This window comes from Centrocercus urophasianus, unplaced genomic scaffold (assembly GCF_019232065.1).
Source record: "Centrocercus urophasianus isolate 14NV4802_14NV808 unplaced genomic scaffold, USGS_Curo_1.0 seq_23, whole genome shotgun sequence".
Lineage (NCBI taxonomy): Eukaryota > Metazoa > Chordata > Aves > Galliformes > Phasianidae > Centrocercus > Centrocercus urophasianus.
Genome location: NW_024884789.1, coordinates 15,375,984 through 15,402,631, shown reverse-complemented (window position 1 = coordinate 15,402,631; position 26,648 = coordinate 15,375,984). Strand labels below are relative to the sequence as shown.

The window sequence follows — 26,648 nt, the reverse complement described above, 5'->3', positions numbered from 1 at the left end:
AAAAAAAAAAAAAAAAAAAAAAAAAAAAAAAATATATATATATATATATATATATATATATTAATGTCACATCTGTTGGGAGCAACTCCAGGAAAACACTATGCCATTGATTTCACTGACTGCACATTTATTGTCATGGATCTTTAAAGGGTTTTCCTGGGATCTCTTCAAATTTACGATGATGCTTTAAGACATTTGTTAAGCTTTAAATAAATGAGAATAAAATGTAAACTTTGAGATTTGTTTCAATTCTGAAGTAGGCTGGGATGATGGCTTTCTTTGTGGTTACTTGATATATACTGAGCTTTTAGCCTGTGTGCTTGACCAAAGACAGATGAATATGGAGTCAAGTCGTAGAATCAGCTATGGAAATTGAGGAGGTTGTTTATTTACAGGGAGTAACCAAAACTGAACTGGCTTGTTCTTCCCTCCTTCATTTCCAGTGTGGTCTTCCTAGTTTATCAATTAAATTCAAATTTACTGCAATACAGCGGATGAATTCCCTAATAACAGAATTAAACTGAAACTTCCTTCAAATTCATTGATGTATCGTTCTGAAATGTGATGTCTTTAAGCTAAAATTATTGTGAGTGTTTTTGAGATACTGTGATACTCTGCAGTACTGCTCTTTGGGGTTGATTGAATAGTGTAGAGCTGGTGACATAATGTGGAAAAAATCACTCTTCGCTTAAGTGACACAAAGAATGGAAAATCAGAAAAATACTTCATCAAAAAATATTGAGGAACGTAAAAATAGTTAGAAAGCACTTCAGTGGTATTTTGAAGCTTTTCTAAACCTCTCTTTGTCGTTTAATTTGTAGCTAACAGGAATGTGATGGGTAGTTTGATCTGCACTTTCATATACCTTCCGTATTTGGATGTTGAGTATGCATGCTTTTTCAGTGCTGTAGAAGCTGACCCTTGAGGAGCACTGAGTGTTTTTAATTTGGTTATTTCTACGGGTCTAAGCCAAACATTATATCCTTTAAATGTACTGTCACAGGATTTTCACTCTTGAATCTAGTCTGCAGATGTAGCAGAATAGGAATTGCTAAACAATAATTAGCACAAAAGGGAAATTCAAGGTAAATAAGTAGCCTAATAACACCATAGTGTCATGTTCTCCCTTTTGAATGGTGGGAGGGATCAGATATTTCACTGATGCTTCAGGACTGGGAACACTGTGAGAGAATGTCTTGAAAGAAGCAGTTCAACAAGGTAATTCTCTTGAAAAGGTTAATTAAATACATTGCTTTGACTTCTGTTTTTACAGGCCAAACGTTTTCATTTTCTGTTTCAGAAATTGCACATAAGAAAGCTGGAAGAAGAGAATTACCGATACCACTGTGAGCTTCCAAAAGGCAGAAGGGCAAACCTTATTGTTACCAACAGGTACTAAGTTCCAAAGGCTTTTTATGAGCTTGTTTCAATTTAGGCATCAGGCATCTGGCTAAGTCTGAAATAATAGCTGTTCTTTGCACATGCACTTTCCTTATTTGTTTTCTTATTGATTTTGTAATTTGTTTTCTTTCTTTTATTCAAAATGTGAGGTCATGATCAGTTATATTGACACTACCTACTAATTCAGGAAGCTGTTTTAATTCTAAAGTCAGTGACTATTTCATTCTGTTGGGGGGAAATGCTTTTTTTCTGTTTCTGATGTTTGAAACTAGCTTGTGCAAAGTGTCTGCAGTCAAACCAATGTTTTAATAATGCATGCTTACAAGCTTGTTAAGTAAAAAGTACTCTGAATCAGATTTTCTTTTGTTCAAATTAAAATGAATATTAAATCCATCAGGCAGTATTTAGAATGTAAGATATTGCTTGTCTTGGATGGTTTGAGAGCTCAAAACCATGTAACTGTGCTAAGACAAGATGATCCCCTGGGTTATGATCTCTGCATCCTAGACGTTACTAGTTTTTGCCCTTTGCCTGGGTGTATGAGGTAGGCTTATCCATACCAAAACTCTTGGAGACAGCCAACCTGTATTTGTTTTATAGCAGTGCACTTCATGTTGTAGCATAACAAGATTTTTAAGATAGATACTGACACATTTTTATGATAGATGGTTTAGGTTTGGTTGTTGTTTTTTTTTCTTATTTGCAACTTCAGTTAAAATATGTACTGCTGTTCTTAATCCAGTTGGTCAATATATGCTTAAAGCTTCTAGCTTAACTCTGTTTGAAACTGCTACTTTTTTTTTCTTTGTTGTGTGCTAGATGACATTGGATATCTGAGGAGATGAAGGGGCAACTAGTAAACAAATGCAAGCTGTAGCAATGGATCATCTGTCAGTCTAATTACGTACTTATTTCACTGTGTAGTCAGTATTCAGCTGGCTGACTGCTGGCATTGAGGAGCTGGTTAAAATTAAGTCATCTCCCTCTATTATCCAGTGGCTGGCGGTTTTGATTAATTTGCTTGAGCATCCCATATGATAACATAGAGCATCTGAGTCTTAAGGACAAAGTAATGGTCTTAGAGTATACATTAAGGAAATACAGTTGAACTGCTTGTCAAAGGGCTGACAACAGCAGGACTAGGGGCAATGGATCCAAGTTGAAGGAGGGAAGATTTAGGTTGGATGTTAGGGGGAAGTTCTATACAAGGAGAGTGGTTAGGCCCTGGAACGGGCTGCCCAGGGAGGCTGTGGATGCCCCGTCCTTGGACGTGTTCAAGGCCAGGTTGGACGGGGTCCTGGGCAACCTGATCTGAATGTGTGTGTTTGGTGGCCCTGCTAGGCAGGGGGGTTGGAACTACATGATCCTTGAGGTCCCTTCCAACCCGGGTGATTCTGTGATTCTGTGATTCTGTGCTACTGAATGGATACTTTTGATCCACATAGAAAATGCATTCTGAAACATTTCTGTTTTCCATTTTGTTTTCTCGTACAGCTGTAATTTCTGGTGGAAATTGTGTATTGACGTGTTTTTCCTTCTGAACAGGAGGGTGATATATGTCAAAGAGGTGGAAATCTTAGGTCATTTAACAGCAGAGTGGGATTACTTATTTGAAGACATTACGCATGGTCCTACACGTGAAGGAAGTGTTTTAAAACTAACTGTTTTGGTAAGAAAATCATATGGTTTGTTGTTTTATTTTTGTCTTTTCTAAAAATTCATTTTAAATTATTTATTATTCAACACTGCTTATTTAGAGTTCCCAAGATGCTTTTAATTTATCTAATGACTCTTAACTCCTGGCTCTGGTGATAGGAGAAATTAATTCATATTTTTTGGAAGTATGGATGTGTTGGACAGAGAATGAACTGAAGTCTAAGCTGAAGCTGACACTCAAGCCATTTATGTATCAGATTCTGCGTTCTTGTTTTATGAGTCACCTGAACTATATTTTTGTGCCTCTTTGCAACAGGATCAAAGGATGTTCCAAAGGAAGGACAGCATAGGTCATAAATGTGAAAAGGCCATTCAGTTTCAGGATGAAGCTACAGCAGCGGTATATTCTTTATTCTTCTGTTGTCTTTTATTGTTGTTGTACTTGCTGAAACTCCAAACATCTGAAAAATAGTAATGTTCACATTCCAAGGAACTATTGACTGTGTTTTCTTGTTGAAAAATGAGTTTGACCAGGAAAACAATGAGATAAGGCAGTTTAAAACATTTGAGGGTGTGTGCAAGAATGAAGTTGAAGTTGCATCGTTTTTCACTTTGTACGTTATAACTTACTAAAGGAAAATAATTCAAATAATTGCGTTCATTGTAGTCATTTGTATTTCTGAATTATGCTCCCTTCTCAGTATTTCAATGTAATTGAATTAACCCAGTAAGTGTACCTGTATGTGAAAAGAATTACTTATTCCCTGCTCCTCATGCTCTGCTGGTTTTCTAGAATTGATTTTCTGGTGTTTGAGAGGCTGATTTGGGGGAGTTTTTGTTGAGCGTGTGCTTGGGTCTTGTAGCTGACTTGCACAGGCTAAGCTAACAATTTGCATCAATTCCATGATTCCTCAACAAAGGAAAAATTGACCTGGGTAACTATCTGCCTTAACGTAGTTTTGTAGCAAATTCTGAATTTCTGTAAGTTACCAACAGTCTATAAATGCTTGAAATGCTTCAGCAACACTAATGCTTGTTGTCTGTCCACCGAGCTTAAATTACTTTCTCTTCATATTCATGGTAGAAATTAGACTTAATGAAATTGTGAGCAAAAGCACACTGACAAGCATTTCAAACACTTCAGCTTCCACTGAATGCTGGCATTACTTACATAAAACTAGGTGGGCCATCCAAGCTGCTCCAGTACTCAATGCAAACAAGCCATGCTTCGCGTATATAGGTTTGAATGTTGGATTAGCCATTTTGGGTAGTATCTCACAGAAAGAAACTACAGGCTAACTTGGACTTCTTTCAATGTGTTCTTTGCAGAGCGTTTGTGTTGCCATTCAGGGAGCGCAGGCAACAAGAAAACAACAAAAGCTGGTGAAACAGGCATCGCTGCGGTTGAAGAAACCATAACTGCTGTCTTGATAACAACAGGATCTGTTGGGTTTGACTTCGACATATGATCTTATCACTAAAATTGATTAGAAGCAACATACAAACATTTTGCTGAAACTACAGATAAAAAATCTGAGGTCTTCCTTTGATGTTAATTGTCATAAACACTTGAAAATCTATGTTTTTTGCCAAAACTATGGATTTTGTTACTCTAAAATAAGCATCCAAAATTTACAACTTGTTATAAAAGGTTTTCTTACTCCGAAATGTCCTTTTCTGCTTTTTTTTTTTTTTTTTTTTTTTTTTTTTTTTTTTTTTTTTATATAGCTTCTTTAAAATAAGTGGTTGTCTAATTCATGTTCTATGGTTCTGGTTTACAAGCACATTGTGGTAATTGTGCACTTTGCAAACTAAAGTAATAAGAAAGTAATTGAAACTGGTTAAAAACTTAAAATTAGTAACATTCTGTTAAAGAAAGAAGTATAAACAATTTAGCTACTATAACTTAATCTGTTTATTTTCCCGGAAGTGCTGTGCTGGAGGAACATAAAAATGAGTGTGTAATGGATGAAATAGACTGCTGCTGCACAGAAATATTTACTTTAGAATGTTGTCATTTATATAGCAAATATAAATCTGCACTTTAAAAATGGAAAAATACTATTTACCTGTCATGAGAATGTATATGTTTTTATTATACCACTGTTGATTAAAGACTTCTCCAGGAGGAGCAGTGTAGTTGTTAGAAAACTGTGTATGCCAAACGCATTAATCAAAGTAATTTGTTTTCAGTATTTCAGTGTAAAGCTATTTCACTCCTATTTCACTGCAAGAGTACTATCTAAGTCACTTCTCCATGTTACTTTCTGTTGCAGTTTCTCAAGGAGTCTTAGAATACAGTTCAGTAAGATACTTAAGCATATTCAGAGCATAGTTCTTAATGGGATGGATAATCCTACAGACATCATTGAGACAAGTTGTGTTCCTAACACAAGGCATACACAAGGTAACTGTCTGTGTCAGGGACTATGTGAGCAAAGGGGACTTAGTTTATTAAGTGCTCTTGCTCAAGTGCCCTTATGTACTTACTCTTAAAAATCTGTTATTTCCATCATATTTCACTTAAAAGCCATCAATCAATGAACAATTTGTTTTTTTTCTCTTTTTACTTTATTACTATATCATTTTGTACTAGATAGGAACTAATAATAAAAATGTCTCTATTCTTGCATAGATCACTCTGTAAGTGGAGCAATTGTGAGAGCTAGGCCTGGGTTTTTGACCTTTCATAATATTTAAGGGCTGGTGGATTCTATAAATATGTTCTGAGCTCACAGCTATGATCCCATGAAAATTAGAAAGCTAAAGAGCGTTGATCCAATTGAAGATAGTTGAATCTGATTAAGATAGTTGAATCCAGTTTACTATGAGATGGGGAGAAATGCAGTATGACACGTTTTGATTCTGTCGTAACACCTATTTTCTATACTCAAACATTAATGAAATCAGCTACTTAAGTTGTATGTATTTCAAGCCTTGTTTAAATGATATTATATAGGGAGGCAATAAATTTTTACATGCAATTCTTTGTGCTATGATTTTAATGATGTTGTTTCAGAAGTGCATTATATGTTGCTGGTTTGTTGCTTGTCCCTGATACCATATGGGAAAAAAAAGATATTGGACTTCAGTGTACTGCATGAGAGTTATCTTGGAGCCCTGTGTTTCCTTCGGTTTGATGTCTGGGATATAAGAAGTGGTTCAGATATGTATCGTAGAATGGCTTAGGTTGGGAGGGACCTTAAAGATCATCTATTTCCAAACCTTCCTGCAGAGGGGTTGCGACCTATTAGATCAGGCTGCCCAGAGTCCCATCTGATCTGTCCTTGAATGCAGGATGGGGCATGCACAGCGTCTCTGGAAAACTCCTTCCAGTGCCTCATCTCCACCCCTCAGAGTAAAGAATTTCTTCCTAACATCTAACTTAAATTTCCTCTGTTCTAGTTTAAAGCTGTCCCTGGTATCCCATCTGCCTGTAAGACCGTGCATAAAGTTGGGTCGCCTCAAGTGCTGGAAGACTGAAATGAAATCTCCCCAGAACCTTGTCTTTTCCAAGTGAAACGAGCCCAGAACTGTACTGTGCTGTCTTTTAATCCTAGCTGAAGACAGATTACAATTTGCGTGTTTTAGTCCATGTTTAGAAGTTACTATGTGCCTTTTTTAAGGTGGAGAATGTGAGCTTAAAACAGTCCTGATGACATGTTTCTGGCTCCAGACTTCTGCTTGCTTCAGTTCTGTACTTCCTCATTTTTATTTGTAAACCTTCTGGCTTTGAATTCTCAACAGTAGATACTTTTTCTCACTGTGTGATTAGATACTGGGAAAGAGCTTCCTATTTAAAGTGGTCTGGAGAAGCAATAGGGTTTTAAAGAGAACAACTTCCTATTTTGAAGTGCACATCATGTTGTTAGCTAAGTTTGAACTGTAGATGTCAGTAGGAATTGCAACTGAAGTAATGAAGGACCTTCTGTACCACTTAGGTCAAGCACTCTAGAAAACGTGATCACTTGCTAAGGAGTTACATTTCTTGCTTAAATTAATGTGGATATTTGAGTGTAACAGATTTTTAATGCTTCTGTTGTACTTTCTTCAGTCTTCTATTTCACTATGCATCCTTCCCTGTTTTGCCTTTTTTTTTTTTTTGTCTAGCCTTTTTTATGGCTGTAATCTCTCCAACTGCAAATGCTCTTGGCTGTACCCCGGTTTTGCTGTCTGACTTTGGCAGCTTTTTTGACCTGTTATATGTCTGTCCTTTTTCTTAAATTTCACATCCTGTTGGTGTGCTGGCTGAAAGCATTAGGAATGAGAAGTGTCTTGACTTGTTCCTAAGTATATGCACAGTGTAAGAACAACAGCTGAATTAAAGGCTGTTTGGATTATCTGTAAGAAGGAGGGATTGCTGGGGTGGAATGCTGTTTTGGTGAATCTTTAGTGAGGAATTTCAACGAGGTGCTGCGATGTCAAGTGAGGTTTATCAAAAATTTAAGCCTGTTCTTGCAGTGTGGCAACAAAATGATTTCCATCCGGTGTGGATATTGTGCTGATATGAACTCTGGTTTCAGTGCTACTGAGTACATGAGTTAGCAAAACTGCCCAAAGAAACTTAGGCCTTTCATTACAATGAACTCCCAGTTTTTTTTGCTCTCTCAAAAACAATTTTTTACTGAATACAAGACATGGAATACTAGATTTATTAGAATACCAAGCACTTAAGAAGAAATTGATCCTTGCTTTGTACAGGCTGGTACTGCAGTGTTTTAGTTATTGGTTGATGGAAGAGACAGTTCTATGTGTCAAATCTGTAGAGTAGTGAGTTCAGATTGTATTCTGTTTCCTCTTAAAAGAGCACAGTATTCGTTAACTACACCACTGCCATACATAATGACGTTTTTCTCTTCAGAATTAGAGTAAGCCAACTAGTTAAAACTGCTTAAGTGAATGTAAGTAACATCAAACAAATTGAAAATTTAAAAAAGAAAAAGAAGCAGCAGCCCTGTGTAGCTCTCTTTAAAAGCATTCAGTCTGTAAAATCTTCATTCCTGGAGATACACTGGACATGGTCCTGCATAACCTGCTCCAGCCAACCATGTTTGGACTGCATCATCTTCAGATATCTTTCACCTTCAGCTGTTCTGTGTCAATAAAAAATCTGAAATACGTTTAGAGAAGAAAAAGTAAACAGAAGGTGTGATGGTATTTTTTCTTGGGTTAATTTAAACCTATGAGAACAATTTACACCTTCCACCTCATGTTTAACCATTTTCTAAACACTTGCAGACTGGAAGAACAATTATTATGGACTCTGAATAGAGTGTGTCTTACTAATAAGAGGTTAAATATAGTTTTTTAGAGGATTGCTTGCCAAGTTGAGGAAGGGCAAGTATAAATCAAGAAATTCAGCTTACCCACCCAGATAACAGTACTGTTATTTCATCATTGGCAGTTGTTAATGCATTTGTTATAACAGAGTAACATAGTGATTACACTAGGTACTTTCTGATGTTTCTCTTTCATTAAGAGAAAACTTTGTGAAACCGTTTTGAAACGAGCTAGTGTTTATTTGACAAAATAATTCTTTCAACAGCTTAAAAAGTCACATTTACTCAAACCTGAATGTGAAGATTTAAGTTAAAATATGTGCCAGTGGACTGACTGCTTCAAGGGACATGATGGTATAAGAAAGAAGAGGGATTTAGAACCACTGCATACAACTAAAGATTCCATCTGAAAAACCCAGGCTTTAGTTTCATTGAAGTTTCCTGGATGAAGGTATGTTTTTGAGAGGGAGGGCAGTTAGCAGTTAAGTGTATAATACCACACAGTACATGAAGGGCAGCTGGAAGAAAACAAAGGCTTAGAGACAAAGGCATAAAAGGAAATGCGTTCAAAATTTGTTAGCATTTTTCAGTGTATCGATGCTACCTAATGCAAGTCCATTCTTTGGATTATGGCCCTCGTTTGTGTAGTTACTAAGTAACAGTGATGCAAAAAATGCAGATCTCTATGCTTGAGCAGTTATTACCTGTTCTGAAATTTACTCGTGTTCTGGAGTTTTCTAGATGTTTGTCAGCAACTTAGGAGATTGCTTACTCAATTTACCTGATCTAGGGAAATGAGAAAAGGATATTTCTGCTTTTAAAATGATTTTATATTTTTATCATCTGTTTTGCAGTGAGAACATTCAGTGTCTATCTTGATCTAGTCTTCAGATGGCATTTGGGAAAGGAAGAACCCTTCTGTAGTGTAGGTGTGGTAGCTGGGAGCAAAAGTGATAATAGCACATCTCATCCTTCAGAGGTAGGATATTTGTAAAAGCTAAGTATGTTGAAAACCTGCTACAAATTCCTTTCACATCAGTAATGATGATTCACAGAAATTAAAAATATCTCTTCTAGTTATGAAGAGTAAGCGCAGTACTTGAAAGCAATAACTGCTGAAGCGTAACAAGGAAAAGAACTTTTTGTTTGGATTTCAGTCAGGGGGGCACTAACTCCCACACGTGAATGGCTGTCAGCAAATGGAGCACTAAAAATCCTGTGGTTTTTTTTTTTTTTTTTTAAATAACGTGACAACAGACAAATTCCAGTGTTCATCTTGTATTTGTACTCATGGTGTTTGGAGACCTTGTTGTTGATTATAGGCAAGCATAGTAAGGGTGTATAATTCTATCCAAAACAAAGACCTGGAGAATAGGGAAGGTGGCTATGCGCTGTACAAGGGCTGCTCCAAAAGTAGTGCCTCCTATTTTATTCTTTTGACCCACGATGTCAGAGGCAGATGTTGGTAGGATGGCAGTAGAGATTGAACCTACCCACCAATGTTCTGTTACAGTTTGTTGCCACGTGACAGATGGCAGCAGAGGGGCACTCTGACCAAATGACATCTGGTGTGGACATATTGGTGAAGCAAGGGTGTGGGATTCAATTCCTCCATGTGGAAATAATTGCATCCACTGACATTGGATGCTGAATGTCAATTTAGCACCTGTGGCCTACTTGCAAAGGTTTGAAACTTTTCTCCGTGAAATATGATAAATTCCATACATATATTTATATCAGTAGGATTTCATGGGGACAGTCTTGAAGGAACAGACACCTCTTATATTTGAGCCCCAGTCACTTAAATTCCTTTTGTGCCAGTCTTCAGACTTTTAACAGGACACAGCAACTTTGAATTATTGATAACGGATGCTGATAAGCATCAAAAGAGAAGACATTCTCCACATTCTTGTGAATTTTTAATAAATAAAAGAGAATATACTACTTCAAAAGTATTTGCAATTCACTCAGATTTAAGATTGACATCCTGTAGTATAGCAAAAATGAATGTGAAATTTCATAAATGTGTTGCAAGTGATGAAATACCCCAGTAAATTGTTGTTTCAGTAATTATCCACAAGGTGGGGGAATGGATCTTTATGTTCTGCTGCTGTTGTCTTTTAGCTTTCTTGCCCACACTCCTCCCATCTGGATACTGTGCTGTTAAAATCCCCTTGTCAATATGTTCAATGCAGTGCATGGAGCTGTGTGTCAGAGGCTGTCAGAAAATTTTACCAACTGTAGATCCAAGCCTGAAGTTACAGAAGTATAAGAGGAAAAAGAGTATAAGGATCATTCGTATATGAATTCTTACTTGCAAATGCAATGTTTGTTGTAGAATTGGTGATGATTTCCATGTGAAAGAATTTCTTTAGAGGCTAGTGTTTTTGAGTAAAACCTCTGTGTAGATTTTATTCATGTGCTCATTCTGCTAATGCTACTGTTGAATTGCAGAAATTCATCTGAAGATGGCTGTATAACAGACTGTCATATAAGGTACGTACTGCTTTTCTTCTGTGTATCTAATAAATTCAGAGAGATCAAAGGCAACCCAAGAAGCCATCTCAAAACTGTTTAACAGGATTTGATTTTTCTTTGCATGGTTCATCTAAAGCTGAATCTAGCTTTTCTAAATAGAAGAGCTTGTTCTATAATGGATATCATACCTATTTCAAATAGTACTTAAAAGCTACCTGAGACTGCCTAATAGTTGTAAACAGGGAAAACTGAAAAGCAAGTGGTACTATTCTGTATATGGGTCTTTATCATCACTTAGTATAGGTGGTCAATGTGAGCTACTGCTCCAGAGAGCCAATCTTCACACAACTTCAGCTATAGGAGCCATTCTCATACTTGCGAGCATCCAGGAGAGTGCAGAATAGCATTTATATTCGTCTATCGTGTGCAAGAAGTGGAGATCTATTAGTGTGTTTGCTCTTTCTCTGTCTGTGTTGTTGGTTGCAAGTGTCCTTTTCTTTGTCTTCCTTTAGGATCCTTTCCTATTTCTACTTTCCCCTGCTACTTCTACAGAACAACATACCAAAACAGGAAATAGGTAAGGCTATCTAAGTGCTTAAAAATAGTAATTAGGCCATATAGTTCTTCTGAGTGAAAAAACAAAACAAAAAAAAATTGAAGGAAAATGTTGCTGGGATGGCATACACATGAAAGATGATGTTTAAATGTTTAAAATCAACGCTTTAAAGCATAGCATTTCTAGTATCTTGAGATGCAAAGCTTTCTCTGTTTCTGAGGCTTCATGGCTTCTCAGTTCCTCCTGCCATCCTTCTGTTTTCATATCCTGCAGCACCTGGGGCTTGCAGGCAGCTATTTCCTGTTACAGACAGGAGTTGAGATTTGAGGAGAGGAAAAGAAAGAGGCAAGGTGCTTGATTACTTCCAGCAGATGTAGTAAGATCGCTGCCTTACTCCTCTTCTAGTCTCTGCCCAGCTAGTCTAATCCACGAGAAGAAAAGAACATACAGCTTTGTGTGGCCCATCTATTATATCCTAGGTAGCTAGCAAGCAACACATGATTTTATTTTTTTTCCCCTTTTAATTCTAGGAGCTAATGGCTTCCCTTTTCTAAGGGGATACTTTGTGGGGTTTCGTTTTCACTTGAAGGGCAGACTAGGCTGGCTGAGAGGCCAGTTCAGGTGGCCTCTTCTTTCTAGTCCGTTACGTTTGTCTGACTAATCGGGAGGCTTTTGGAGGATTTAAAAGTCTGTAATGGAGTTTGTAACCTGGAAGAGTCAAGAAACTTGAGAATTGTGTTCTGATTTTGTAGCTTCACTGTTATAACGCTTATATTTGACTTCTAGGACCTTCAAAAATTCTCTTAGACTGAGATAATATTAATTTCTGTCATAGATAAGAGCACATGAGGACTTCTTTAATTTTCCTCTATGAATGTCTCATAATGTATTCTTTAATAATTGTTTCTTTTGTATTTATGCACTTCCAATTTTAAATATAAATTCTATGTATATTTAGGTACATTTTTTGATGCTGCACTTTATGTGTTTCAAGTCTCTGTTTTCTGTTTTTGAAAAAGTATTCCGCAATCTGATAGGCCTGGAAAGTGCATAATGTAGCTGAAAGCATGTTTAGAGAGAGCTGTGTCTGCAAATAATAAGCATTAAACAGGATGGCTAAAGTAGTATTAAAATTAGACAGGTAGTCTTACCAGTGCTTGTAAGGAGGTACTGGTATTTATCATGGGCCTTTACTATTTTTCAATCGTTCTACATGACACGTGAAACAAGTTTGACAATATAAAGATTTTATAAGCAACATTAGTTTGTGGAGTTCAAGTATAGTCTAAGCCACTCATTCCTGTTAGTGTCAGCTGAGTAAATCCCATTGTTGTTGGAGCCAAATGCTAGATCAGATCAGGAAACTCAAGCAGCCGAGGCAACACTAGCGGAACCCTTCAGTTATGGGACAAAGCAGTTGGAATGAGTAGCAATATTGCTACTAAATGATTTGTGTAATTGAACCAGAGGCTTGGCCTATGTAACTCTTAATTGTTGTGCTAGTACTTTTCTAATGCATTGTCTGTACATCAGCGTGAGAACTTGTACTTTTTAAAGGCTGTTTCTGTTCTCGAGCATGAGATATACACAATTTAACAATCCTTCTACATCTGTTGAGGAAACATATCAATAATCCATATGGTATGGCGTTTCAGTTGTTGCAGTGCAGTAGTTAAGTCAACAACACATCAGTTTCCCTCCTTTATTTTGATTTGTTGCAGCAATCATAGCTGTGCACTAGATGATTGTTTTTCTGTTTTGTCTCACAAAATAGAAGGCAGCCTTACATTTCTCACCTTAAAAAGAGCTGTTCTAAATTGACATAATATACCAGGATGTGTCCAGGGGATATTAGTATGCTTGATACGGCCTACATTTGATGGATCAGAGGACATCTATGTAAGATATTTGTGCATTAGCCATATTTCAGCTTGTTGGAATCTGTATTGAACGTGGATGTTACTATTTCACATACAGACTGTAAATTCAAATGAGCAGTATGGTTTAATGCTCAGAAGAAATGGAGGTGGTACCAATCGTCTTAACAACTTTGAGCTCAAAGATACAATGGAAGGGTGAAAAAGGCACACAAGAAATATTATGGAGACTACATCAAGCCCTGTGATGTCAACACCTAAGTACAAACAACAAAATTAACCAATGTGGATTAAGTCTAAAAAAGTTGCATCCCACTTGCCCTCTGGTGGATTAATTTTCTGCCAGGTTAGCAATCAGCTGAGTAACAGAGAGGAGGGGAAGTAAAAGGGGGAAAGCAAGGGAATAGATGTTCCCTTTGGATGATGGGAAATCTTTAGGTGGGATCCTTCCACCTAAAAGTCACTGGAACTGAAGAGCTGGAATTTCTGCATTGACGTTACGCTGTAGAAGGTAGATTACACTGTGGTCTGGTAAGAGGTGTGAAAGTGATGGTCATTTTACAGATATCTTTGATACTTCATGAGCAATACTGTAGCCACTGATGAAACTCAGCTTTCTTTTCACAGCTGGTTCATAAAGGCATTTGCTGCTCACTGAGAACGGGGAGCAGGGGATTGCATTTCTGGTCTGGATGTTGTGTGTGGTTATTAATGCTGCCCCAAATTTGTAGTGAATCTTACAGCAGATTTTTTTTTTTTTTTGAGTGCTTTTTACAGCCTCACCCTTAAATGATTCAGTTTCCCATATGGCAAATATGATTACAGTGCTTTTTGAAACTGACTTGTATTTGATGTTTAAAATTGTCAAGTAATCAAATATAATTATGTTAATTCTGTTAACTCAAGTTAAATCTCCGCTCAAATGATTTTGTGCATTGACAGTGCGAGTATGTCAAAAGAAAATACGATAGATATTTGGAGGTCCTTTGTTTTATATACATCAAAAAATATTCATCCCTTTGCACAGACTCATCGTGGCCAACGCTTGTAAACCAAATCATTACAGATATTCTGTTGTTATACTTTGCCTTTCCCTTCTTTAATGAATACTTGGAGAGATCCTGAGGGTAATGGAAAATAATACTTACTGGATATTATTTTAGTCGAAGTATGTGGATTTACTGAAATCTTGGTTCTACCAGATTATGTCAGATTTGGAACTATTTTACTTTTTACAAGAAATGGATTTTAAGGTAGACTAATAATCTGCTATCCATTCTGCTATCCAGATCTCCTACCCTAGTTCGGTGAGATCTAGACCCCTATGGTGGCAGCACAAAAATCCTGACTTCTAGTTTTTGAGTGTTTTCAGTCCTACTGGAAACAGATGAGGTAGAGCACTGATCCTTCCAGGTAACAGTATTTTGTTGAAACTTCTGTCCTCCAAAGTCTCCAAAACATAGTGCTTTTGTCTTATCAGGTGATGGAGAAAAAAGTTATGAAGATATGGTGGAACTGGAGATTAGCTTTCCTCCTGGCTATGAATCTAAGCTGTATTTTAGAATCAACTCAATCATGTTATGATGCCATACTCAGCCTTAGGGAAGAAGAAAACGCCTAAAACCTACTGAGTACATCTGTCTTGTCATGATAGTGTGTGATGAGGAGGACAAGACAATGCTGACTCACCTCAAGATATCAGTATTCTAGAAGAGTTGGAGCTATATTTCTCCTGTGTGGGTGTTCCAGTGTTTGAAATGGCCATCTGTAGGGACAGCACAGCACTTAACCTTTTTCTTCTTTGTGAGTTATTTCTGTAAAAGTCAGAGAAATAAACTGGGTTCTAATCTACAGAGGAAATTCAGATGGTTACCCACTCCATTTTTACAGAAGATATGATGCTTATCTTGATAATTTACCTAATAACTTCAGAAAGATTGTTAGTACAACCAGTGAATGCTTTTAGATGATAATTAAATACAGCAGTAGTGCTTACTCCAAATGTTCTGAAGCCTGCATTAATTTAGTTAAAATCGTAGCTCTAGGATAATAGGTAAGCTCCTCGAATATCCCTGAATTAAAAATATAATTTTAATTAAATATGATTAAAATACATTAAAAAAGCAGAATATTAACAAGCAAAAATTAGACTATTTGTGAGTTTTTCTTCTTTCTGTCTCCACTGTTGTCAGTTCTGAATCAGTGACCTTTGCTTATGATACCAGTAATGTGATTTAACTTGCTTGTATTCACTAAGGCATTTCTTTCAAATATACTACAAGAAAATTGCCTTTTTCTCTGATTAGGCATAGATTTCTCAAGGCTATTATTATTTGTAGTCAGAAATAAAGCCTATAGTATTTTTCTGGTGTAGGGTCTCTACAGATATTTGTTCATTAATGAGTTCTCGTGATGTTTAAAAGTTCAATATCTTGAACAACTAGTAGTTGACTAAAGTTCAGAAGTGTTCATGAAAGACCTTCAATTAGAAGCCTTCCTGCTTTTGACAGTTCAGTATCTATCTCAATTGACTCCTTTTTTTCCAGAGAGACAGTGATTTAAGATTCACCCTAAACATAAAACCAATGATCGATGGCAGCTGACAGTTGCCATTGTTTGTTTGTCCAATCCAGTTAGATGAGCAGCCAAGTCGGAACAATTAGTCCTCAGCTCAGTTCTCCTTTGGGCTGTAGCTAATTTTGTACAGTGTTTATTTTTCTGGATGACCATGTAGAAAGGTATGTTTTTGACTGTTTGGAATCTGGGAAGAATGAAGTTATGATAAAAAGTTGTACTACATTGCAAGAAGCTAAAGCTTTTCTTGTTCAAAATGAGCCTTGGGGAGGAGCAGATACTACTAATTATATCTGATGATAAAGTTACTTTAAAAATGAATTTCTCTTCTTATGGTGTTAAATTCCTGCACACAAGATCCTCATTCTATTTATTTTCTATTCTAAAACACAATGTCTTGGCTGTGGCTCATTTAATGAAATCCAGAAACATTGAGAAGGCACACAGTTGTCTTCCCTTCTGGTCTGTCCTTTTTTAAAATGCTAAGTAGTTATTTTTGCCATCGTGATTCTGATGAGAAAATACATGTTTCAAAATGTAAATTCTATGTATTTGAAGAAAGTAACTGAGCAGTGGAACAAACACCTAGTTTTATGCAAATGGATGAATTTTTCAGATCCAGTCTTCCTTGAGACTTCTAAAAACTTGGTTTCTAAGATGATGGAACTAAGATGCCTGTTGTAATACCTGTGAGGTTCTATTTTTCATCTCAAAAGGGCGTTCACTATTTGTTACTGAAACCCTTAATTTGTGTCTTTTAAACTTTTTTTTTTTAACTTTTTTCTTGTGGTTTTAGCCTTGAATTTTATCTAAATTTTAACCTTTTCCTGCATAACAATTATATCAAGATCATCAATAGCTATTAAAAAATGGCCAGGAAGAGAAAAGCAAATCCTAGGCTGAAGCAGTGGGGATGGATAAGAGATGTTTAATTTGTCTGTTTTTTCATGGGAAAGTTTTGTTTACAGATTTTAATGATAAATTGAGATTGTTCCTTAATGGTATTTATGGTGGCTCCATTTTAGATGTTTTTCTTTTCATTTTATCATGTTTCTCTCCTGTTGGATCAACTCTTTCTCTGCTATTGGCTCTGGAAAAAAGATGAAGTAGAACTTGTGCTATTATTGCTCTGGCAGTGCCTAAAGACTTTGGTAAAAGGTCTGACTGTGGTGCTAACCTGTTATTTCCTGCATCATTCTCTGAACGCACAGTTGAAACCCAAAAGATTTGTGACTGACACCCAGTTGAAAGTTCGCGTAATTTAGATGTGCCAGTGTAATGATGAGCCAAATCCTCCTTCTCTGGATTTGTATCACTTATTTAACATGGTGGCTGGAATCACACCGTGACTAAATCCAGTGATCAGCTTTAGTACATGGGAAGTGAGAGTTCCAGGGGGGAAGTGTTTGCATGCTGCAGTTAGAAGGGGTGTAATGCAGACAGACCTGGTGGTAATACAGTGCTTACTGGAATGTTTGCTTGTGTAGTTACACATAGCCTACAGGGTAAATGCAACAACGTGGTTGTCTAAGAGGAGGTTAGCTGCTGCTGGTCTGGGACCTGGGGACTAGCAAGTGTGGGTAAACCAGATACAAGCACTGCCAGTTGTTTGGTGAGTTCATCTTGCTTTCTTGTGGTGAGGCCCATGCCTGTCCATTTGTATTAGTGAATGCTGCAGGAAGCATTTGTCATCAGTAATCTTACTGGCTCGGGGAAGGGCTAGCCCTGTGCTTATGCCACGTACATCCTTCAGTGGCTGGAAGATTTTTATGCATTGTTATTTGACACTTGGGAGATTTTAATTGTATATACACACACACTGTGATTAAATCAAAGAGAGTGGTCGTGTAACACCTGAAAAAGTTCCAACAAAAGAGTTTTGTGTACATCTGCATGGGATGTTTCTAAATCTGTATGTGTCAAAACAAACAGAAAAACAAGGCTCAATTCATAAGCATCTGCTTCAAAACTAACAAAATCCTTTCTTGTCAGAACCTCTCTGAAGAGTGAGGATTCAGTTAAAAGTGTGGATTCAATTAAGAGTGTTTAAATAAAGAATAGATGTGTTCTTGTATTACCTATCTGTATCCTGGTAATGTTCCCCTTGTAATCCAAGATAACTAATTCTTTAAAAATATTTAAAACTTCTGTATTATAGGTATACCCTACTTGGACTCATGTTGTCATTCTGTATTTCCTTTCTTGATAAATATAAAAGAGAATGACCTGTTTTATTCCTAGTTTTTCTCCCAGTAAATAATCTCTACCAAATGATGTCCTGTATTAATATCATAAATTGAGATGTTTGTATCTTTCAAGCTGCAGAGCACAAGAACTAATATTCTTACAAATTTTCACTTTAGGAAATAAACCTTATTCATCTTTCAACTTGGATTTTTTGTTTTATTCTACTGAATTCATAGCAAAATCTTTCAGAAAAAATATTTTACGTTGGCTGTTGTAGAATTGTTTTTCTGGAGAAGATGGGTTATAGAGCCTCTTATTTGAATCACAGTTTCCTTAATTCATCCTTCATTCTGCCATAGCAGAAACAATAGATTTCACATAGCTCACTTGCTGAAAATGTTTAGCTGCTGTGTGCTTTACTCAGACCTTTTGAAGGGTATGGCTTGAATGGAATCAGCTATAGTAAAATCCTGTATCTTTTATTCTGCGGCAGTTAGATGATGCTTTGAATTTAGGCAAAGCACTGTGTAGGTGTTTAAGGAATAGTTGTGGGTTGTTTTACGTGAAGTGGTGTGAATACAGTGCTATTTGCATTTGTATCTTGTCTGTGTCTGTGCATGCAGTCTCAATTACTGCTAATAGGACTTAGATGAAAAATCAAGGAAGGCTGGAGAAAACAGTTGTCCTGGTGCTGTAGTGCTCTCCTGCACAAACTAATTTTGTAAACCTAATTTGGAGCCATAACTCAATTCAATTTTTCTGCATGTGTGAAGGAAGAAGACTTGAATGTAAAGAGGTCAGCGGAAGGAATAGAGACGTCCTCGCATCCAAGGTCCACGTTGCTTTACAAGGCAATCCCTTTTTTTGAAAAGGAACAGGGACACAGAAAACAAGGGAAACAGTGCTTTGCTCAGATCTGTTGTTAGTTTCCCTCTTCCTTCTCCTCTGGATGTAAGTGATTTGATGTCTTTTTATTTGTTCCTAGTGAGGAAGACAAGTTAACCATGCAGTCAATCTTTGATACAATCTTACTTGTTTAGAAATAATACATACAACACCACTTGAGTGAAGGAACCCAATTCAGTAAGTGCTGCATGCAGTATCAGGAAGTAAAACCAGTGGTGTGGTGGCTCCATACAGTCTTTTTTTTTTTTTTTAACCTAAAATTTGTTTAGTGAATTACTATGACCAACCTTGTAATCCCTAAAGGCAGCAAGATGTTGCAAATTGTTAGTGATCATTAATACAATTTTTTTCCAATGAGAGCTTATGTTATTCTTCCCTTGCACCTTTAGTGTTCACTTGCCCAATTCTTTTTATAGTTCTAATAATTACAGCTCCTTAAGGAAAAGTATTACTTTGTCTTGGGTTCAAATTGAATTCATATCTTCAATGTCTTTCTTTAATATGAAGTGGTGGAAAAAGTGAGTAAAATGGAGAAAATTTAAATCGACTGTGTGATGCATTGAATCTTTAAATTACAAATGGCCTATGTTTCTGAACACGAGCCTGATTGATTTGTCTCCATAAATACTTTTAAAAAGATGAGATACACAGAAAACTTGTAATTCCATATCTCAGTAGCTGTATTTTCATGTAGAAGCCTTTTCTTTGCTGTATGACAGAAGTGTATAAAATTGCATGGAAAAAAGAAACAACTTATCCAAGCTGTATGCTTCATGATTGATAATCTTAGGTTAAAATACTCTTGGAGACTTGAGTTGTTATTTTGTAATTATTACTGCACAGTTTTGTCCTGGATGTGTTCTGCATTTTCAGATGCAATAAATTAAATATTTACTATACTCTGTTTTCCATAAAAGCTGTAAATCTGTATTAAGTAATGCCCACAGCAAATGTATTTGCCTTTGGCTTAGCCTCTAGCTTTAAGACTGTCCAAATATTGGTGTTACTCAAGAAGCATGGTGTCCAAGGTTCTTGGCATGTTCATCCTATAAGACTGATAGAGGACTCGTTTGGCTGTACTATAAACTGCAGTTGTTTATGACTATCTCAAACAGCAAGTTCTCCTGGTGATGCTCAAATGGATTTCCCAATCAAGACAGCAGACTTGCTGTAAGGGGAGCACAACCTGATTGCTGTGTCATATGAGTAGTTAATGCTGACTTTGGTTACTTTTTCTGCCTTTGTCAGCTGACTGACATAGATGCATAGAGTGAATAGATCATCTTTGTGGTTATGAGAGTGGAATAGCATGAAGCTCTTCCTGTTCTACTCATATCTGGGCTATTGTGTTGGATTCCACTGCGTTGAATCATCTGACATCTGCCTTTTAATTGCAGTAACTGAGGACTTTTTCCTCTGAGGTGTTTCATGCTATTTTAGTGGTTGTAGCTAACTGAGCTACCAGGGTGACATTTTCTCTTGAGTCTGCTGTATTATGATTATATCATAAATCTCTGTCACAACTATGTTCATACTATTCTCTAAAACTTGGCTTATTTTCACAAATGGGCATAATGATAGTCATTAGTATTGGTGAGACTCAGCAGCTGCCGGCTTCCTTAGAGCAAAGCCCCTGCTAATGCCGGAGTCTGCTCTTTGTTAACAGAAGGTCACTGCCATTTCCTTCTTTCTTTTCTCTCCATCCCACTGCATCCTTCAGCAGGTCATGTTAAATAAACTAAATTAAATAAATGATCTCTACTTTTCAGCTGCATGTAATGTGCCATGATGTTACATAATTTTATAAGTGCCATTTCTGAATGAGGGCTACAAACATGAAATCGTAATGCAAGATCATCTCTGCCTATGTTTCTTTTAAAATAAGTCTCTGTTCTAGAACCATCTCTCTTAAAGCACGGAAACCAAAGGCTACTTTCCAGTGAAGCTGGAGAAAGGGCGTGCATGTTGTGGTTTATTCTGCAGGCTAATAGATGGTGTTTCCATTCTTCCAAACCATTACTTTGATACTTGCAGAGATATTCACAAAGGTTGTTTAACTTTGAGAATCTGTCTCAATAGGTTTCTTTTATGGCTGATTCAGAGGTTCTGCTAACAGTGATGCAAAGAAGGAAAGCAGCCATTCCTCAAGGATGTGTTGTCCTTCGGTACCATCCAACTTGAGACAGGACTTGTGGCATCCTTGAAGGAAGGTTTTGGAAACGTAGCATACTGTGTTTTACAGGCTCTGAGTCTAGGAAGGCGGGACTACCTCCTGACACATAGCTTAGCTGTGGTCTCCTGGTGGAAAGCACAGCTGTGGGAAGGAACAGACAGTCTGCAGGCAGATTTTAATACCCATTTTCTAACTGCGTGTGATTTCAGCCCTCACTCCTGCTGAATTGGACCCAACTGCATCTAATGTCCTCCTCAGAGGAGAACTGCACTGGTGATGAAAGTGACATAGGTTGATTAACCTCCCCTGGCTGAAGTTAGGCTCCTTAAATACCTCCCTGATTTATAAACTAGGTATCTTCTTGGTAGAAAATGATGAGCAGAAAAATCTCTACCAGGTTAATACTATGTCAGCCCTCAGCATTTCTCTTCTATTTTCTGTTTCAGTCAGATGCAGGATATATTCTTCACTTCTTTACTTCATTAGTGTAGGATAAAGTGATAAAACTAAGAACTGGAGATGCTTTGGCTGTCAGGTGTTTGGCTCAGGATGCTTTTGTATATAATTTAAGAGAAGGGACTAATCTTTGGCAGGGGGGTTGGACTCGATGATCTCTGGAGGTCCCTTCCAACCCCTACAATTCTGTGATTCAATTCTGTGATTCTAATCACAGCCATTGAGCCTGGAACTGGTTTTATTGCAAAGGCCACCCAATCGCACAGACAGGCCTTGTGTCTACTCTTCATTTTCCTTGCAGTGGTCTGTAAGCTTACTTGCGAAGTAAGCAACTCTCAAAAACAACTTAGAGCTGTACAGTTTTCTGAACATGTAAGGGTACATTTTCATTGTTCTTGAGCAAACGTTTCATTGTTTCAGTGGAAGAAAATGTTTATCCAGAAAATAAGTTTACCTCATAGCGTAGCTTCTGTAGCACATCCTGTCCTGAAGCAAGCTGACTGAGGTGAAGGAAATGCCTTCACTGAGGATTCCAGAGGTTTGCAAACTATTTGCCAGAATCATTCCAAAAAAGTAGTTGTGAAAATGGAAAGTTAGAATCAGTCTGAGAACTGTTTTCTCTCAGGAACTGACAGAGTAAGTGACTCTTTATTCAGTGCAGTGTGTAAGCTGTGCATGGTATTGGCACTTAATAAAATGTATTTCTTTTGCGTTCACAGAGCATTTGGTTAAAATGGAAAATCTGGTTGAAAGGACACCATTTCCTCTTAGCTTAATATTGTGAGTTGAAGTAGTTGAACAACTTGTGTGGAACTCATATAACTTTAATGCCCTGTGCACGCTTTGTTTACTTGATGGGCTTGTAACAGCTACACTGCTTGAGCTCCTTGAAGACAAAATTTGTTTCATACCTTGAGGGTGCAAAGTCCCAGGGCAGCAGATGGCCCTATGATTATTATTTCCAACCTGTCTTACCTGACCATTCCTTCCCTGTATGAACAGCTGTTTCATTTACTTCAGTGCAGCCCAGCCCGATCGGCTATTTTTCTTCTGCCCTTTTCTTTGTATGCAACATAAATCTTTTTTCTTTTTTTTTCTCCTTTGACCTGGCCTGCAGCTCCATCCACCTGTGCATGCCTTAAGCAATGTCAAACTCTTGCCAGATCCACTTCCCTTTTTCTAGCTACATTATTTTGAAACTGAACTTCTTTGCAGTAGTACTGTATGGTTACAGACAGCCTATTCTCCTCTTAGAATTCTCACTTCTTGTGCATTTGATGGGTGTGAGCTTAGTTCTGTTGCAGTGAATTCAGCCCATTGATTCAAAGGTATCAGCCTGTTGGTGTTAAGCTCTGAGTGGGCACTTTGCAACATAAAGGTTGTGCAGAGCACTTCATATAAACCTGTGAAGTTGATTTTCTCTAATGTTGCAAAGTCAACTGTTGATATAATAAAATGTCAAAGCTAAGATATGCCTGTGAAACCTCAGTTTGGCATCTTAATGCACAGCTGCCATTTTGAGGTGGTTTTAAATTCTTTAATTACATGCATTTTCTGAAATAACCCAGTTTCCTTCACTATGCATAGTGAATGAGCAGTTCTTTTTTGCTTTATCCTTTTTATATAGACTATGGCTTATGTCCTCCTTACTGTGCAGTACTCAGTGTGCTGAATGTAAGGAAAGATTTCTGTAATGACAAACATCATTCACCTTTAAGAATTTATTTTTGGAATGCCATTTCTAGACAAGTTAGAGACATGCCTTCCAGTTGACATCTGGACCATTGGGAGATGTGGAAGTCTGGTACGTACCTTACTAAATGATGGCACATGATAACATAACCTCAGTTATCAAAGCTGTGGGTTTTTAACCATAAGGACAGCTCCTGTAGTGACTGATAATGCTCAAAAATCCTGCAAACTGAGTTACTGAAGTTGGGCCCCCGTAAAATGAAGTTTCAGTAGAAGCTGTAGAGCTCCTGCTGTATGTAGTTTGCACAGCATCAGGTGTTCCTGAGGTCAGAGCCAGCACCAGAATCCAGAGAAGAAGTAAAATACCTTCATAGACTGTCTCAAACTGTAAGATGGGAAGAGGACCCCACAGATACCAGCTTTGTTCTGTACACCATTCAATACAGTTACTGGATGCTGATATTTCAGTCCATTTAAGAGGTCTCCTGATACAATTTAGAGATTTGCCAGGTGACAGGCACTCACAAAATGAACTTGCTGAAGTTTCACAAGCATTCTCATTTTTAGTATTTCTTAACTTTGTACACTTAACTCTGTGGATCTGCTGCTGTTTTGATGTTATTTTTTTTAGGTTTTAGTCATCCCATAGAGATGTTCTTATCTCCATCTTCACACCATGGTAGAATAACTTGTGGCACGGCAGATTTCTGATGTTGCTGCAGCACAGTGTCTGTCTCCTGTTACATGGATAATATTTTTTTCCTCGATCAAATGCCTTGATTTAGAACCAAGTGTCTGGCTTTATCCACTTTGAAATGCTGCAAGCAGTTCCTTTTAGGTAACTTGAAATGCAAATAAGGATATATTTGATATAAACTAATCCCTAAAAGGACTTGATGAAGTGCTGCAAGCTTATTTTTCTGAAAGCTGAGTCAAGTCCCACTTAAACATCAAACTGTCTACCGGCGTGTGCTCTACACAAATAATGAGTAAATGATGCTCTAAAAACATTTCATCAGACACATCTCTGATCTTGTTCTGTGATTTTCTTTTTTAAAGCACATATAGTGTTTTACATAGCACACAGAATTCTAGCCCTAATTCTGTATCATGTGAAAAATATGTATTCCAAAGATTAAATAGAAACCTTACATGGCAACTGGAAGACCTAAAAGATGGTGGATGTTTTTGATGGAAGAGATGTTTGTGAAGAAATATCTGTAGAACAACTAGAACAATCACCTTAAGCTGAGATACACAGGTACAGTTCATCTGGAAGCAGATCTGCTTCTTGTATTGAAAGACATAAATGTGTAACAGGGATGTGAAACAGTTACAAAACTAATTTTCAATGCAAATATGTTTGTGATATAACAGCAGTTTATTAACTTGTCTGGAGAAAAAATAATAACAGAAGGTGATTTGTGGATGTAATGGGGGAAGAAAGGATGATTTTACCTTTATTTTCTAAGCAAAAGACCCAGAAATTATTTACAGTCTATGAAAGACTGGAAGAGAAATAGTGATGACGGCGATGAATTACATATATATCTGAAAATTAACAGGCACAGATGTTCTTGTGTTTGATAGACTTATTGATTTGCAGAGTCAAAGACGTAACACAAGGATGGTAGTCATATTCCAGTAGTACTGTTAGATGGCATGGTATATTTCCTCCCTCTTTCTGAAGGTATGTAGATAGAAACAAATGTTTGCTGTGATTTCAGGACAATTTTATGTTCTTTTCTTAGCTTCAGTCCAATGACAAATTGTATTTCAAACTCGTTGTTTTGAGTCTGGATTTAAGAACACAAGTAAATCAGTATGATGGTCTTTAATTTTTCTGTTTATCTATACTTGTTTTACTGAATATAGCAACTCTGTGTACAGAGTTAAAATAATAGCTGTAAGGTAGGAAGGAAAACATGGTACAGTTAGTGTAGGGCATTCAGTCTGTGTACCAAGTGGTTTCAGTTGTTAATGCTTTGAGTGGTCCAAGAGTTCCTAGTGAGTGCTTTGTTGATGATAGAGAGCAGCTGGCTAGAAACAATGTGAGTCAACGTGTTTTCCTGAACTTCTGGCCAGCTTCACAGCACAGCTCTTGTCTTTTACCAGATGCAGTTCTCCAGGTGGGAATCTGGGACAGTCCTAGAGATTCCCCTAGATAGCTCCTTCTGTTTCTAGCCCAGTTAATATTGACACTTTGTATGCTTCAATGTGTCGATTAACATCCTGGGTGGAGAATCTGGCAGTCTCAGGAACTCCCCCAGGCAGCTCCTTTTGCAGAGTTAACCAAACTATGCAGGTAAGATACCTGTGAACAGTCAGCAGAAACTGCTGATGGGAAATTAAGAAGAGAGATTTGGAATGTAGTTTGAGGCAGTCACTAGCAGTGGATTGTGGAGGTGCTGGAGTGTTCATGTAGGACCATGAACCAGCTTGATTGTAGGAGTTTACAGGGTTGATGGGTCAGGAAGGCTTACCTGACAGCTGACTGCAATTCCAGGCACTGATGCAGCAGACTCCTACCAGCATCAGACAGCAACTGTCTGTCTTGTTTGAAAGGTTTAATTTCTCCATTTAAATATTATCCTGGAGAGTATAATTTTTTTAACCCAGCACTGTGTCTGTGCAACATAACATACCAATGGTTTTTCTGCACATCCATCTGCAAAATCATTGCAAGTGTGAAGCTGGGTGGGAGATGTTAATCTGCTGGTTCTGCTGACAATATACAAGGCTGGATTTTGACTACAGAACTCCTCTCTTGAGGAGGAGGCCGAAGAATCTGTGTCCTGCTTTAGGACCATGACCTTGCCACAAGGCAGTGACAGATAGTGTGGATTATACTTATAGAGTTAACCAAAGCAAATGTTATGGAAATGACTGAAAATGATACAAGTAAGAACATTTAAAATGCTTCTCTTACTCAGCAAGCAGTATCATTAATTTCCAAATTAAATTTTTGTCTGGTCTGTAATGCATTTTTCTCAGATCAAAAACTTCTTTTGGTGTTCTCAGGAAGTTACAATATTAGAAGATCACATTCTGAGGGTCTGATAGCTTTCAAAACTTTAATTCAGTGTGGATTTCTTAGAGACATTTTGATGTATATGTCCTTAGGCCACTACAGACACAGAACTGGAGTGTTCCTTAGTGTTAAGGATACTCCTTAATATGATTTCTTAATATTTCAGAAGCTAATTTGAAGTTAAACATTTCAGTAGCTAATAGGACAATTGAGTAGAAACTGGTATCATACTTGAGGTATTTCTGAGAGCCAGATGTGTGTCAGCAGTATGCTTCATCTGAAAGCTGTTGTAAAGTAATGTGCGTCCCTGTAGGGTATATTTCATTTCAGATAGTGAGCCCTTTTTCTTCTGGTCTTGTCTGTTACTACTGATAAAAGGAGC

The 26,648-nt window shown here is 37.3% G+C and overlaps 1 protein-coding gene across 1 annotated transcript in view; it reads left to right on the top strand.

Moving 5' to 3' along the window:
• The window catches only part of VPS13C (vacuolar protein sorting 13 homolog C), a 79,985-nt gene extending 73,944 nt beyond the window's left edge, over positions 1 to 6,041 (top strand). The window contains exons 80-83 of the mRNA XM_042824379.1: positions 1,301 to 1,392; positions 2,947 to 3,070; positions 3,374 to 3,457; positions 4,387 to 6,041. Coding sequence (XP_042680313.1) covers positions 1,301 to 1,392; positions 2,947 to 3,070; positions 3,374 to 3,457; positions 4,387 to 4,476 — 390 coding nt within the window. The 3' untranslated portion in view covers positions 4,477 to 6,041. The remainder of the gene's footprint in view (positions 1 to 1,300; positions 1,393 to 2,946; positions 3,071 to 3,373; positions 3,458 to 4,386) is intronic.
• Positions 6,042 to 26,648: the final 20,607 nt, after the last annotated feature.